The sequence below is a fragment of the Anopheles merus genome, unplaced genomic scaffold (genome assembly GCF_017562075.2).
Source record: "Anopheles merus strain MAF unplaced genomic scaffold, AmerM5.1 LNR4000487, whole genome shotgun sequence".
NCBI classification, from domain to species: Eukaryota; Metazoa; Arthropoda; class Insecta; order Diptera; family Culicidae; genus Anopheles; species Anopheles merus.
In genome coordinates this window covers 7432-22336 of record NW_024428067.1, presented here as the reverse complement: position 1 = coordinate 22336, position 14905 = coordinate 7432, and the positions used below count along the sequence as shown (strand labels likewise).

Below are 14905 nucleotides of genomic sequence, written 5' to 3'. Positions count from 1 at the left end.
CGCAGCGCGGTACGCACACACGTACGCATCGCAGCCCCGGTGAGCTTCATGTTCGGTGCGCGTCATCATACGCGTCGTGGCCGCAAACCGTCGACACACACGTAGGCGTCGCGGGAACACCGCTGCTACACCGCGACGGCCTTTTCATAATATTTAATTCATGGAGCGAACCGGCGCCGAACTCAGTTCCATCCCGTCCGTCGGCCAGTAAACAAGTGATCTCCTCTACTGCTCCGTGTCCGCGCTCGAAACTGTCCAAGGGCTACCGTGTGTGTGTGTGTGTGTGTGCGTGTGTGTGTATGTACACCAGTAAACCAGTGCTGAAAACAACATACCGAACCGGCTTCTTCTCGTGCGCGCAGGCGTAAGCGCACCAACTCTCTTTCTCTCGCGCACGTTATCTCGCGCTCAGCGCAAAACAAGGTGTACAGAGAAAGGGCACGAGGTAAAAGGCATCCCCAACCCCCCGACCGACCGTGGGGAGATTCGTGTGACTGTGTGCGTGTGTGTGAGTGAGCGGCGGGGTTGTTTCGTTCGCTCAAAAACGCTGCCCTGCATCTCGGCACTGTTCAGTTCGTTCGTGCATTCCGGTCCCAGTGCTGCTAGTAGTGTGACCCTGTGCTGCTGCTGTCTCTCTGTTGCCCCGCTTTGTGCACTGTGTGATCCGACATATCCCCCCCGCACCAACCAAGCACAACGTGATTACCTCATCGCGCATCCGCAAAGTGTGTCAACGCATGGCCGCGCGCAGATGGTTGGAAAAGTGATTCTAGCGCGCTAACTGGCCACGGTTAGTGATAACGGGTGTCATCACGCTATCAGTGCAGTGCAAAAGTATCGTACGGTGGTGAAAGATAACTGAAAAAACACACCCACGCTACAGGGTAATTGAATAATAAGTACGTTAAACGGTAGTGATATTGGTGTGCAATAAGTGATAAAAGTAGAACGCAAAGTGTATCCCGATAAAGATGGGGTTGAATAATCGCGACAAGCAGACGAAGCTGAAAACTCAGAGCCTGCTAGACTCCGAGCGAGCCGGACAGCAAACGGTGACGACGGTTACGGTGGATCATGGTACGGTTGCCATGCCGCTGGAATCGATGGCAACCGTCAGCTCATCGACGGCGAACAGCAGCAGTTCGTTCCAGCAGTCGTCATCGTCGTCCTCCTCGTCGACCTCGAAGGTCCAGTCCAGTGCAGTGGAAAGTACAGTGCAACGCAAGTCCTCCGATGGGCGCGTGATCAGTGAAGTGCGTGAGCAAGGCTCCAAGAAGGATGGGCCAAAGTTCAGCACCGTCAGCAGCATGCGCAGTGAGGCTAACCGGGCCAAACAGATCGATAGCTTCATCGAGGAGATACATCACATCGCGAGTGATACGATCGGCTCGACCGCACTGATCGGTGCCCCGGCCGGTATGGAGCTGCCCGCCGGGACGGTCACACAGAAAACGGTGCTGCTCAGTGGTGGTGAAAGTGCGCGCAAGCAATCGTACGTCAGTGAGAGTGTTGGCGGTGGTCATACCACCCTCCAGTCCAGTGTGTCCGGTGATGCTAGTCAGCAGGTAATATCGACCATCGGGCCGAGCAAGATCGAGATCTCGAAAATGGCCCTTGACAGCAGTGCCGTTTCGAGCAGTAGCACCAGCAAAGTCATGCAAAGTAGCAGCAGTGCCATAACGAAGAAAGAGCAGCAGCAATCATCATCATTGTCATCTTCATCGCAGAGTGCGATGCGTAGTGAGAAAAATGTGTCCGAATCTAGTGCAATCTCCAGTTCACACAAGTCTGAGTCGAAGCAGAGCAAAAGCTCCCACACGACTTCGTCGTCGTCGTCGTCCTCGAGCACCAGTAAACTGATGTCGAGTGCTCAAAGCAAGGCTCAGTCTGTGTCGGAAACATTCCAGTCGTCCGCACATGGTACGAGCGACAGTGCACAGTCCGGACGACAGACGGATACGCTGTCGATGAACGGTGGTAGACAGTCGCTGTCCACAGTACAGTCATCACACCTGCCGGACCATTCCACGTACGATCAGAAATCATTCCAGCTGGTGGATGGAGATGGCAAGACCCGCCAGCAGCATGACAGCCAGAGCTACTCGATGGCACAGAGTCAAGCGCCGACCACGAAAATCGTGTACGATTCGGCGGGTAATCAGATCACGAGCACTTCCTCCTCGTACCAAGCCGCGCAGGGCTACAGTACCTCCTCGTTCCAGAGCTCCGACGGAGTCGATTTGTCGAAGTCGGCCAAGGACAGTTCCGCTGGAACGGCCAAACTTCGCCAGACGGCGAACAACCAGAATCAAGTGCTGTACGATACAGCGGGCAACCGGATCACGACCACCGGCTCCTCATCGTATCAAGCGGCGCAAGGTTACAGTTCCTCGTCCTTCCAGAGCTCCGAAGCGATGGATTCAAAGTCATCGAATGACTACATGTCCTCTACCAGTACATCCACGAAGCAGAGTCACAATGTGTCCACTTCCAAGGGTATGACGTCCAGCAGCGCAAAGGACTCTATCATCGACTCAACCACACTGGACAACTACTCGGTGCAGTTGCACGATTCGTCCACCGGTCAGCAACACTCCAACAATATGCTCATGAAAACGGAGTCGGCCCACACCGTGGCCAGCCTTTCGTCGGCACACGACGCACTGGCCAGTACGATCCAGAGCACGCAGCTCATTACGGAATCGGCGAGCGAGGCGCAGCAGCGCCAGCAACACTCCGAGTCGACCAAAACGTACGAAACTTCCTCGCACTATGCGCAAATGGACGAGGAAAGCCGTTCCCGGCGCAAGACGTCCGAGTATCGCGAGCAGCGCGAATCGAATGCCGCCATCCTGAAGCGCAAGATCTACGACGAGCACGGGCGGCGGCTGAACTTGATCGATGAGAAAATTGTGCCGAAAGACATCGTGACGGCGGACCTGCAGGACGACGTGACGAACGTGACCAAAACCTCGTTCGAGGCGAAACTGTTCAACCCGAAGCTGAAGCGATGGGAGCTGGTCGACCAGAAGACGATACTGGAGAAGGACATTACCACCGACATACCGGTTGAGATCGTCCAGGAGCTGGAGGTGGAGCGTCCCGAGCTAGCCAACATCACCACGACGATTCAGATGACGAAGGTTAGTGTTGCTACGCATTGCGGTTGGGTTCTGAAGGTGCTTTTGACCATCACAACTAACATTAATCCCTTAATGTGCTTGTATGTGTAGGTATACGATGCCAAGACCAAGCAGTGGAAGACGATCGATCAGAAGAAGCACATCGATGTGCTGGAAAAGATCACCTTCCTGGAGGAAAGCTCCGGACGCTCGGAGCTGGACGAGTCGGAGCGAACGAAAAACATGAAATCCATGGACATGGTGGTAGGTCTCGATGGAACAAGACACATCTAGATCATTTTAAAACCACATTTTGTCCCCGTATTTGTTGTTTCGCAGGACCGTGTGACAATCAAGGAGGTGAGCGATCTGAGCGATCAGAAACGAAACCAGATCAACAAAACGTCCAAACGCACAGACCAACAAACCATCCAGGAGCAGTGCATCTGCGAAATCTGTACCTGCGGGTAAGTGTAACAATGAGGTGGGCGGCCTCCCTGATGCCCACGTTTTTCTGTCCTCTTATTGGTCTCACGTCTGGTTTTCAAACACCCACCAGCGGCATGGGGTACGTTGCATGTCCTTCAAAAGCGTTCAACGCGATCGGAAGTCGAAACTGCAGCACACAGACGGCGATGCTCGTCCCTCTACTTGGTCGGAATTAATAGCCCACTGGTTCACTTCTCCCAATTCCTCCATGTCTCATTCATATCACCCCACTCTCCTGACCACTTGCCCCCAATCAATGCCGACGACCGTGTGTAAACCTTAAATGGTCAATTGGCAAGATCGCCGTGCTGAGCGTGTTTGCGGTTCGTTTGGTCGCCGTCGTTTCAATTTATGCTCATTTACAATCAACCTACGCGGCTCGCCCGCGATGACATCATCGCGGGTGCTTTGCCACGATTGAGCCCGAGATGCGAGATAGTGGTGTTTGCTGGCGGTGGTAGTTGTGCGATCATCATCGGCAGCGCCCGCTGTCAGCAATGTTGGGTGTTATTTATTTACTTTGTTTTGGTTTGCCTCTTGCCACGGATGCTTTCAGCTGTGAGCACTTTTGATTCTTCTCTTCACACTTCTTCATTGTGTGGCGATTCCCTGTATGTAGAGGGTTTCTTATGTATGTTTGGCCTTTTGTGATTACAACGTAGCGATGAAATAGGAGTAGTTGTTTTTTTTTCTAAGTAAAATACAAAAACAAAAAACACTATGTATAAAAAATAATTTATTTCGTAGGGAATTTTTGAACTTTTAATTTTAAAAGACACCACAATTCTTGTGTGCCTCTCGAATAGAATCAAGAAGCTTTTATTAAGAGAAACTAGTTCACTTAACCCCCATAACGGTCATGGAACTAATCCTATTCTCATAATGGTTTTAGAATTGGTCCCGGAACCATATTTGTCTTGAAACAGATTTTAAACGTATAACAGTCCTGGAACATGTTTTGAACATTCCTGTCCTTGAACTAATCTTATAAAATATTACCCCTGAAACTGATCATGAACCTAAACCTATCCTGAATTTAATTAAGCACTCCCACTGTCTCTAGAGTTGATCCCAACACCATGTCGTTTCCCAAATTAATCTCCAACTAAATCGAATCAATACCGATCCTGGTATGATTCGGGGCACCATTTACACTTCATGGTTTGATGGCGTGCTCAGAATCCCTGTACTGGGCCCCTATACTTTATGAGTCCCTTCATCCATGGGGCCCCTATCTAGCACAGAAGCTCTTGCTGAGAGTACTGTACACATTGTTCTATATGCTGGAATTACCATACACGAGGCCCCTACATTGACGGGGCCCCCCGCGGCCGCTCAGTCCGCGCACCGTTAAATCCGCCACTGGGTTTAGGTACTTAGGAAAAGCGGGGCAAAATGGGCATGTGGGGCAAAATGGGCACCCTCTATTTAAGCATTTTTTGACTACAAAGATACTTTGCAATGCTCAAAATGTATTCATTAGAGTGTTCTATGAACACCAGGTAAGTTTCATAACCCATACATAACAAATAACGAAGAAAAATGCAAAATAAGGTTTAGTAGCATTCTTCTCCTTTGGCTCAACAACCGATGCCGGTCAAAGCCTGCCAACACACTTGTGGGGTTGGCTTTCAGTGACTTATTGATTTCCCCCCATAGCAGGATAGTCAGTCCTACGTATGGCGGCACGGTCTATTTGGGGCTTGAACCCATGACGGCATGTTGTTAAGTCGTACGAGTTGACGACTGTACCATGAGACGGGTTTAGTAGCATATTGATGTAATTTTTGCCACTTCGAAAATAAGCTTAAACCAGTGTCACAGGGATGCGTTGAAGTTTTACATGATATGTTTTTAGAGATATGATATTTCTATACAATTTGTCTGAAGAAAGCAAGGCGATTGAATGCGTATTTTTACTAATATAACAAAAATTACAAAAATCCTTCACGTGGGGCAAAATGAACAGTAACGCTTGGGGCAAAATGGGCAGATGCTTTTGACATATGGCGCTTGGTGAGGCTATGGTGTTGTATTTGTCGCCTCAATAATGATAACAGGCACAGCTTCAAAAGATTCGATTTGGTAGGTTTAAACGTGTAAAAACTGTTGTAATTTTGATAACATATTTTTGGAAGAATTTTAAGGGCTTTTCTGACCAGCAAAACAAAAGATAGAACGAAAATACATTTCTCGAAACGTGTGCAAAAGCATAGACCATTACCTAAGCGCAGTTGTTGTGGCCCATTTTGCCCCAGTGTTTTGACGTTTCACAGTTTGTTTACATGTGCCCATTTTACCCCGCGTGTCAAAAAAGCTTCTCGAAAACATCAACTTGTATTTTACATTATTTTCATGTTTTTAAGTTGTTTTCATTCTATGTGGCAATTTTAATCCATAGATAAATGGTGGAGACATACAATAATGAAAGAAAAATTGTGTTTTGTGGCATACTCAAAGGAATATTCAGTAATCTGCTTAACATGCTCATTTTGCCCCGCTTTCTCCTACGTGAGCAACTGATTCCGCTACCATATTTGTCAATGAAACATTTCCGGCATCTTTTCTAAATATTCAGCGCAGTTTTCCGATTAATTAGCCAGGACATAACTTACCATTTTTTATAAATTATAAATTAATTGAATATATCCTTTTATGAACTTCACATTTCAGACGGCATAACTGCTACAACTGTGGAGGAGGTACTGCAACGACACAAACTAAATCCTCAAAATATACTGCCACGAGCAATTCGGAAAATTTTTACCATCAAGGTAAATTTAATCCAGATGTAAACTGTGTTTGCACTATAATTATTTTTAATATTTTCTTCTTTTAGAAAATTTCACATCAGAGCTCAGTGCGCAAGCAACGTCGGGAAGACGAGGAACATGGACAATAGAAGATGCAGAAGATCATCTGAATCGAAGGGAATCGTACACGATTGAACATAGCAGCACCGCAAACGAAACATCGGAACGCAGACTCACGTGGACGAAGGACGATTTGGAAAAGGTTGATGTCACGAAGCTTAAAGCTGACTACGTGCGACCAAAACCAATCAAGCATGAAGATAATCTCAAGCCCGAAGGAGCATTTACGGTGCCGGAACGAGCAGGATACACCCCAGGGGAGCGTGTCAAGCCGATAAAACCCGATGACAACCTTCGTCCAGAGGGCGAATTCTCTACTCCAGAGAAGCTTCAGTACAGACCGGCCGAGCGACCAAAGCAGGTTCGACCTGAGGATAACCTCAGACCGGAAGGAGACTTCGAGAAGCCTGAGAAGCCTCAGTACAGACCAGCCGAGCGTCCGAAGCAGATCAAACCTGAGGATAACCTGCGCACTGAGGGAGAGTTCCAGGCTCCTGAGCGTCCAGAGTATCGTCCTGGAGAGCGACCGAAGCCTGTGCGTCACGATGATAATCTTCGTCCCGAGGGAGACTTCGAGCGTCCCGAGAAATCTCCATTCCGACCAGCCGAGCGACCGAAGCAGGTTCGTCCTGAGGACAATCTTCGTCCAGAGGGCGAGTTCTCTACTCCAGAGAAGCATCAGTACAGACCGGCCGAGCGTCCGAAGCAGGTTCGACCTGAGGATAACCTCAGACCGGAAGGAGACTTCGAGAAGCCTGAGAAGCCTCAGTACAGCCCGGCCGAGCGTCCGAAGCAGATCAAACCTGAGGATAACCTGCGCACTGAGGGAGAGTTCCAGGCTCCTGAGCGTCCAGAGTATCGTCCTGGAGAGCGACCGAAGCCTGTGCGTCACGATGATAATCTTCGTCCTGAGGGAGACTTCGAGCGTCCCGAGAAATCTCCATTCCGACCAGCCGAGCGACCGAAGCAGATTCGTCCTGAGGACAATCTTCGTCCAGAGGGCGAGTTCTCTACTCCAGAGAAGCCTCAGTACAGACCGGCCGAGCGTCCGAAGCAGGTTCGACCTGAGGATAACCTCAGACCGGAAGGAGACTTCGAGAAGCCTGAGAAGCCTCAGTACAGACCGGCCGAGCGTCCGAAGCAGATCAAACCTGAGGATAACCTGCGCACTGAGGGAGAGTTCCAGACTCCTGAGCGTCCAGAGTATCGTCCTGGAGAGCGACCGAAGCCCATAAGACCTGATGATAATCTTCGTCCTGAGGGAGACTTCGAGCGTCCCGAGAAATCTCCATTCCGACCAGCCGAGCGACCGAAGCAGGTTCGTCCTGAGGACAATCTTCGTCCAGAGGGCGAGTTCTCTACTCCAGAGAAGCCTCAGTATAGACCGGCCGAGCGTCCGAAACAAGTTCGTCCTCAAGATAACCTCAAGCCCGAAGGTGATTTCGAACGACCTCAGCCTACGATTGTAGGAAAGGCCGAGAGAGCTCAGATTGTTCGTCACGAGGACAATCTGTATATGGAAGGCAACTTCGAACGTACTGAGAAAACGGTTTACATATCTGGCGAGCGACCAAAGCCCATAAGACCTGATGATAATCTTCGTCCCGAGGGAGACTTCGAGCGTCCCGAGAAATCTCCATTCCGACCAGCCGAGCGACCGAAGCAGGTTCGTCCTGAAGACAATCTTCGTCCAGAGGGCGAGTTCTCTACTCCAGAGAAGCCTCAGTACAGACCGGCCGAGCGTCCGAAGCAGGTTCGACCTGAGGATAACCTCAGACCGGAAGGAGACTTCGAGAAGCCTGAGAAGCCTCAGTACAGACCGGCCGAGCGTCCAAAGCAGATCAAACCTGAAGATAACCTGCGTACTGAGGGAGAGTTTCAGGCTCCTGAGCGTCCAGAGTATCGTCCTGGAGAGCGACCAAAGCCCATAAGACCTGATGATAATCTTCGTCCTGAAGGAGACTTCGAGCGTCCCGAGAAATCTCCATTCCGACCAGCCGAGCGACCGAAGCAGGTTCGTCCTGAAGACAATCTTCGTCCAGAGGGCGAGTTCTCTACTCCAGAGAAGCCTCAGTACAGACCGGCCGAGCGTCCGAAGCAGGTTCGACCTGAGGATAACCTCAGACCGGAAGGAGACTTCGAGAAGCCTGAGAAGCCTCAGTACAGACCGGCCGAGCGTCCGAAGCAGATCAAACCTGAGGATAACCTGCGCACTGAGGGAGAGTTTCAGGCTCCTGAGCGTCCAGAGTATCGTCCTGGAGAGCGACCGAAGCCTGTGCGTCACGATGATAATCTTCGTCCCGAGGGAGACTTCGAGCGTCCCGAGAAATCTCCATTCCGACCAGCCGAGCGACCGAAGCAGGTTCGTCCTGAGGACAATCTTCGTCCAGAGGGCGATTTCTCTACTCCAGAGAAGCCTCAGTACAGACCGGCCGAGCGTCCAAACAGGTTCGTCCTCAAGATAACCTCAAGCCCGAAGGTGATTTCGAACGACCTCAGCCTACGATTGTAGGAAAGGCCGAGAGAGCTCAGATTGTTCGTCACGAGGACAATCTGTATATGGAAGGCAACTTCGAACGTACTGAGAAAACGGTTTACATATCTGGCGAGCGACCAAAGCCCATAAGACCTGATGATAATCTTCGTCCCGAGGGAGACTTCGAGCGTCCCGAGAAATCTCCATTCCGACCAGCCGAGCGACCGAAGCAGGTTCGTCCTGAGGACAATCTTCGTCCAGAGGGCGAGTTTTCTACTCCAGAGAAGCCTCAGTACAGACCGGCCGAGCGTCCGAAGCAGGTTCGACCTGAGGATAACCTCAGACCGGAAGGAGACTTCGAGAAGCCTGAGAAGCCTCAGTACAGACCGGCCGAGCGTCCGAAGCAGATCAAACCTGAGGATAACCTGCGTACTGAGGGAGAGTTCCAGACTCCTGAGCGTCCAGAGTATCGTCCTGGAGAGCGACCGAAGCCCATAAGACCTGATGATAATCTTCGTCCTGAAGGAGACTTCGAGCGTCCCGAGAAATCTCCATTCCGACCAGCCGAGCGACCGAAGCAGGTTCGTCCTGAGGACAATCTTCGTCCAGAGGGCGAGTTCTCTACTCCAGAGAAGCCTCAGTACAGACCGGCCGAGCGTCCGAAGCAGGTTCGACCTGAGGATAACCTCAGACCGGAAGGAGACTTCGAGAAGCCTGAGAAGCCTCAGTACAGACCGGCCGAGCGTCCGAAGCAGATCAAACCTGAGGATAACCTGCGCACTGAGGGAGAGTTCCAGGCTCCTGAGCGTCCAGAGTATCGTCCTGGAGAGCGACCGAAGCCTGTGCGTCACGATGATAATCTTCGTCCCGAGGGAGACTTCGAGCGTCCCGAGAAATCTCCATTCCGACCAGCCGAGCGACCGAAGCAGGTTCGTCCTGAGGACAATCTTCGTCCAGAGGGCGAGTTCTCTACTCCAGAGAAGCCTCAGTACAGACCGGCCGAGCGTCCAAAACAGGTTCGTCCTCAAGATAACCTCAAGCCCGAAGGTGATTTCGAACGACCTCAGCCTACGATTGTAGGAAAGGCCGAGAGAGCTCAGATTGTTCGTCACGAGGACAATCTGTATATGGAAGGCAACTTCGAACGTACTGAGAAAACGGTTTACATATCTGGCGAGCGACCGAAGCCCATAAGACCTGATGATAATCTTTGTCCCGAGGGAGACTTCGAGCGTCCCGAGAAATCTCCATTCCGACCAGCCGAGCGACCGAAGCAGGTTCGTCCTGAGACAATCTTCGTCCAGAGGGCGAGTTCTCTACTCCAGAGAAGCATCAGTACAGACCGGCCGAGCGTCCGAAGCAGGTTCGACCTGAGGATAACCTCAGACCGGAAGGAGACTTCGAGAAGCCTGAGAAGCCTCAGTACAGACCGGCCGAGCGTCCGAAGCAGATCAAACCTGAAGATAACCTGCGCACTGAGGGAGAGTTTCAGGCTCCTGAGCGTCCAGAGTATCGTCCTGGAGAGCGACCGAAGCCTGTGCGTCACGATGATAATCTTCGTCCCGAGGGAGACTTCGAGCGTCCCGAGAAATCTCCATTCCGACCAGCCGAGCGACCGAAGCAGGTTCGTCCTGAGGACAATCTTCGTCCAGAGGGCGAGTTCTCTACTCCAGAGAAGCCTCAGTATAGACCGGCCGAGCGTCCGAAGCAGGTTCGACCTGAGGATAACCTCAGACCGGAAGGAGACTTCGAGAAGCCTGAGAAGCCTCAGTACAGACCGGCCGAGCGTCCGAAGCAGATTCGACCTGAAGATAACCTGCGTACTGAAGGAGAGTTCCAGACTCCTGAGCGTCCAGAGTATCGTCCTGGAGAGCGACCGAAGCCTGTGCGTCACGATGATAATCTTCGTCCCGAGGGAGACTTTGAGCGTCCCGAGAAATCTCCATTCCGACCAGCCGAGCGACCGAAGCAGGTTCGACCGGAAGATAACCTTAAACCAGAGGGAGGTTTTGAAAAACCAGAGAAGCATCAGTACAGACCGGCAGAAAGACCGAAGCAAGTGAAACCTCTGGACAATCTCAGGCCAGAAGGAGACTTCGAACGCCCGAAACCAACACCAGTTGGTAAACCCGATCGTGCCCAGATCGTGAAGCATGAGGATAACTTGCGAGTCGAAGGAAACTTTGAAAGAGTAGAAAAAACAGTATTTGTAGCTGGCGAACGTCCAAAACCGATAAAGCCTGATGATAATCTACGCCCAGAAGGAGATTTTATGACTCCGGAAAAACAACAGTTCCGTCCGGCCGAGCGTCCGAAACAGATCAAACCTCAGGACAATCTGCGCCCCGAAGGAGACTTCGAACGTCCACAAAAGTCCCCGATCGGCCCTGGTGAACGTCCCAAACCGATCAGACACGATGACAATCTACGACCGGAGGGATCATTCGAAAGACCAGAAAAGGCTACGTTCAAACCAGCGGAACGGCCCAAACAAATACGTCCGGAGGATAATTTGCGTACCGAGGGTGAGTTTGAGAAGCCCGAAAAGCCACAGTTCCGGCCGGCCGAGCGACCGAAGCAGGTGAAACCGCAGGATAATCTGCAAATCGAGGGCGACTACAACACGTTCAAGGAGTACACGGAACAGAAGCAGCGCAAGGAAGCCATACTAAAGGAGGTGCATGAACCGGGCATCGCCGACGGTGCGGTACTGGTGACCACGCAAACGGTCACCACCATCCTAAAGGGAGAGAAGAAGCAGCCCACCGGCAGACAGGTCACTAGCAGCGAGGTGCACGATCACGCCACCCGCTCCGAGTCAGAGTCATTCACGCACAGCCACAGCCAGCATCAGCAGCAACACCATACCAGTGAGCAGGTCTCTAGTTCTACTGCCATCAATCGAGCGCAGCGCATTGAAGCTAGCACCAACGAACGCGATCAAACAACCTCGCAACGATCCGCGACGAAACATTCGCAATCGATTCATGACGTTTCGGGCCGAAATGTTGCCGAATCGATTACCAATCACAGCCAGCATCACGTGGTTAATGGCAAAACGGTTGTCGGCGGAATGACGGAGCACCAGAGCCATAGCAGCCACAGCCTGCAGTCTTCGTCCTCCAGCTCGAAGGTGCATCAGACAAGCTCCTCCACCATGCAGCAACATTCATCAGCCATCAAGAGCAGCAGCAGCAGCAGCAGCAGCAATACTCATCAACACCAGGACTCTCTTCATCAGCTACGGCACGGAGAGACACGTCACACGCGCACAAACGGTACGATCGTAACAGGCGATGATGGAGGCCCAATGCCGGGAGGAGTTCAGCATCACACGCGCGAACAAGTGACCGGGTCACAGGTTTCTTCCTCCAGCAGCAAGGTCGTAATTGATGGAAAGGTCGTAACGGACAAGTCCGCATCGTCGAAGCTCGCGTCCGAAAAGCTTGCAATCGACGGGGTCGTCGTAACGGATAAAAGCTTCGTCGAACGCCAGAAGACAGGGTTCGATGGTATGGAAAGCATCTCTAACGTACAGACCACGGGACAGAGTGTACATGGGGCAACAAGCAGCAACCTTCAGGACACGACCACCGCTTCCATGGGCAGCCATTCGTCTACAAAGACGCAGTCTCAAACACGCTCGACGAACAATATCATTCACGCCGAATCATCCACCAACGGACACCCAGTCGGGCGACGTAACGGTTCACTGACCACCTCAAGCCAGGCCGGATCCGGCCAGATGGCAGAAACACAGGTGAAGAAACTGATCGGTGGAAAATGGGTCACCAAGACGATCAAAACGGAAAGCAAGTCATTCGCTCAGGATCAACATCAACATGGAGCAGTGCACGGCGATAGTAAGATGGTGCATTCGGATCACGTGGCACGTCAGCAGCATCAGACGCAGAGTGCCGGTACGGAAATGCACTCTCACTCCATGTCCACCTCCAGCTCGTCGGTTAGCAAATCTCAATCGAGCAGTACGATCGTGAGCGATAAGACCGTACAACGGGGAGTGCGTGAAACGACCGTGTCTGCCGGTTCGCCTTCGGGTCGCCCTGCAGCAGGAGCACGTGGAGGCTCTAGCATTGTGTTGGGTGAGTCCACCATTGATAGTAGCTCTTCCAAGCGACAGCAGACAAGCACCACCACCAAGCTGATCGGAGGAAAGCTCGTCCACGTGACAAACGCCAGCGACAGCAATAACAACAGTTCCGCCGGCAAAGCGTCTGCCCAGAACGCATCGAACGCTCACCACTCTTCGCTGCAGGAGCAGCTGTCCTCCCAGACCGCGTCCTCCACATCCACAGCCTCGAACGTGATGAAGTCGAGCCGAACGAGTGAATCAAGCACCACCCGCAACACGAGCACGATCGGACAGCAGTCCTCCACGTCACAGCAGCAGCAGCAGCAGCAGCAGTACAATCGGAAGAACACCTTCGCGTCGTCAGAGAACGTGAACAACTCGATCCTCTGCCGACCGGCGCAAACGTCCACCGCCACCACAACGCAGCACGCCGCCAATGGGGTGGCCGGTGGCATGAGCGTATCCGGCTCGATCCAGCGCAAGAGCATCTCGAACCTGAACGACAGCGCCATGTACTCGACGACGAACCGCACCAGCTACAGCTCGCTGCACCGCCGCGGCAAGGAATCGGCCGAATCGAGAATGCAGGACTACGTGAAGACGCTCGAAACGGGAACCATCACCAACCGGACGGTGCGTGGCCAACCGTGTCCACCACCGACGCTGGCCGGTACGGGGCTATCGAACAGCAGTAGCACCGCGACCGCGAGCTCCTCCACCAGTATGTCGGCGGCGAATCAGAAATCGCTGCGCGACTACCACTCCGCCATGAACGTCACGCGCAGCTCGTCGACCAAAGCGAACGCGTCCAGCATCTCGTTCGGGGACGACAAGTTCCACGGCACCAGCTCGTACAAGGTGCAGTACATCCAGCAGCACGAAGGGCGCTGCCCGGCCGCAGCACACGACAACCTGAAGCTGTCGAAGGTCACCAAACAGCACACGTACTATGTGCGGGACAAAAGTAGGCGGAGATCGTAAGAGTTGAAGTGGCATAAATGTTTTGGATTATTGTTTTTTTTTTAATATTGTTTTTGTTTTAATGCTTTTTATATCGTTTTGGATGTGATCCAGTGTTACAGTCTGATACACACATGCGTTAAGCATTTAAGTGAACATTTTATCATCGACTCATTATTACAACGAAGCGCGTGGAAGGAGCGTTGGTTCATTGCCAACATCTTCACAGCAAGACTAATCGTCAACGATATAAGCTTCCCATTATATACTACATTATATTATTCACAACATGTCATTATAGTTTATGCTTTTTTTAATAAAAAAACGAAATAAAAATAACATAACTATGTACGCTGGTGTGTTGTATCTTGTACTGTAGGCGAGAGAAAGAAATCAAGAAGAGAATAAAGGATTGTTCAAGGGGTTCTCATAATGTTGGGACACTTTCGTGACTCTTTCATACTGCAAAACTAATTACACGTGATGAATTAACTATGAATGAATCCAACTCTCAGGCATCCTTTTTGAAAAGGCGTGTTGGAAATTCCTATTGGATTCCTATCACATAAAAGTCAAGAAAGTGTCCCAAAATTATGAGAACCCATCGTTATGAAATCCCTGTTAAGGGTACTCACGAGGATTTCTAATGAACTGCAAGTAGATATAAGGGCATTAGGACAATATCACAAGAATCCTAAAGAGAAGAAACTGGCAGTAATATTTAGAGGAAAACAGCGTATAATAAGGCAAGACGTATAATAAGGCAAAAAAAAATAATAAAAATAAAAAAAGGTGTGAAATAACTCTCTTCAGGGATTGCGGAAAGACCCTCAAAAGTATCACACTGAAGGTTAAGATTCAAAATTAAATTGTATTATGCGCTACATACAAC

The 14905-nt window shown here is 51.2% G+C and overlaps 1 protein-coding gene across 1 annotated transcript; it reads left to right on the top strand.

Moving 5' to 3' along the window:
* Positions 1-171: 171 nt before the first annotated feature.
* LOC121602522 lies at positions 172-14364 on the top strand. Its single transcript, XM_041931283.1, is given in 8 exon segments — positions 172-3143; positions 3234-3386; positions 3462-3589; positions 6285-6385; positions 6451-8812; positions 9160-9855; positions 10204-10244; positions 10247-14364. Coding segments are annotated over 8 exon segments (9441 nt in total). The 5' UTR covers positions 172-971; the 3' UTR covers positions 14035-14364.
* Positions 14365-14905: the final 541 nt, after the last annotated feature.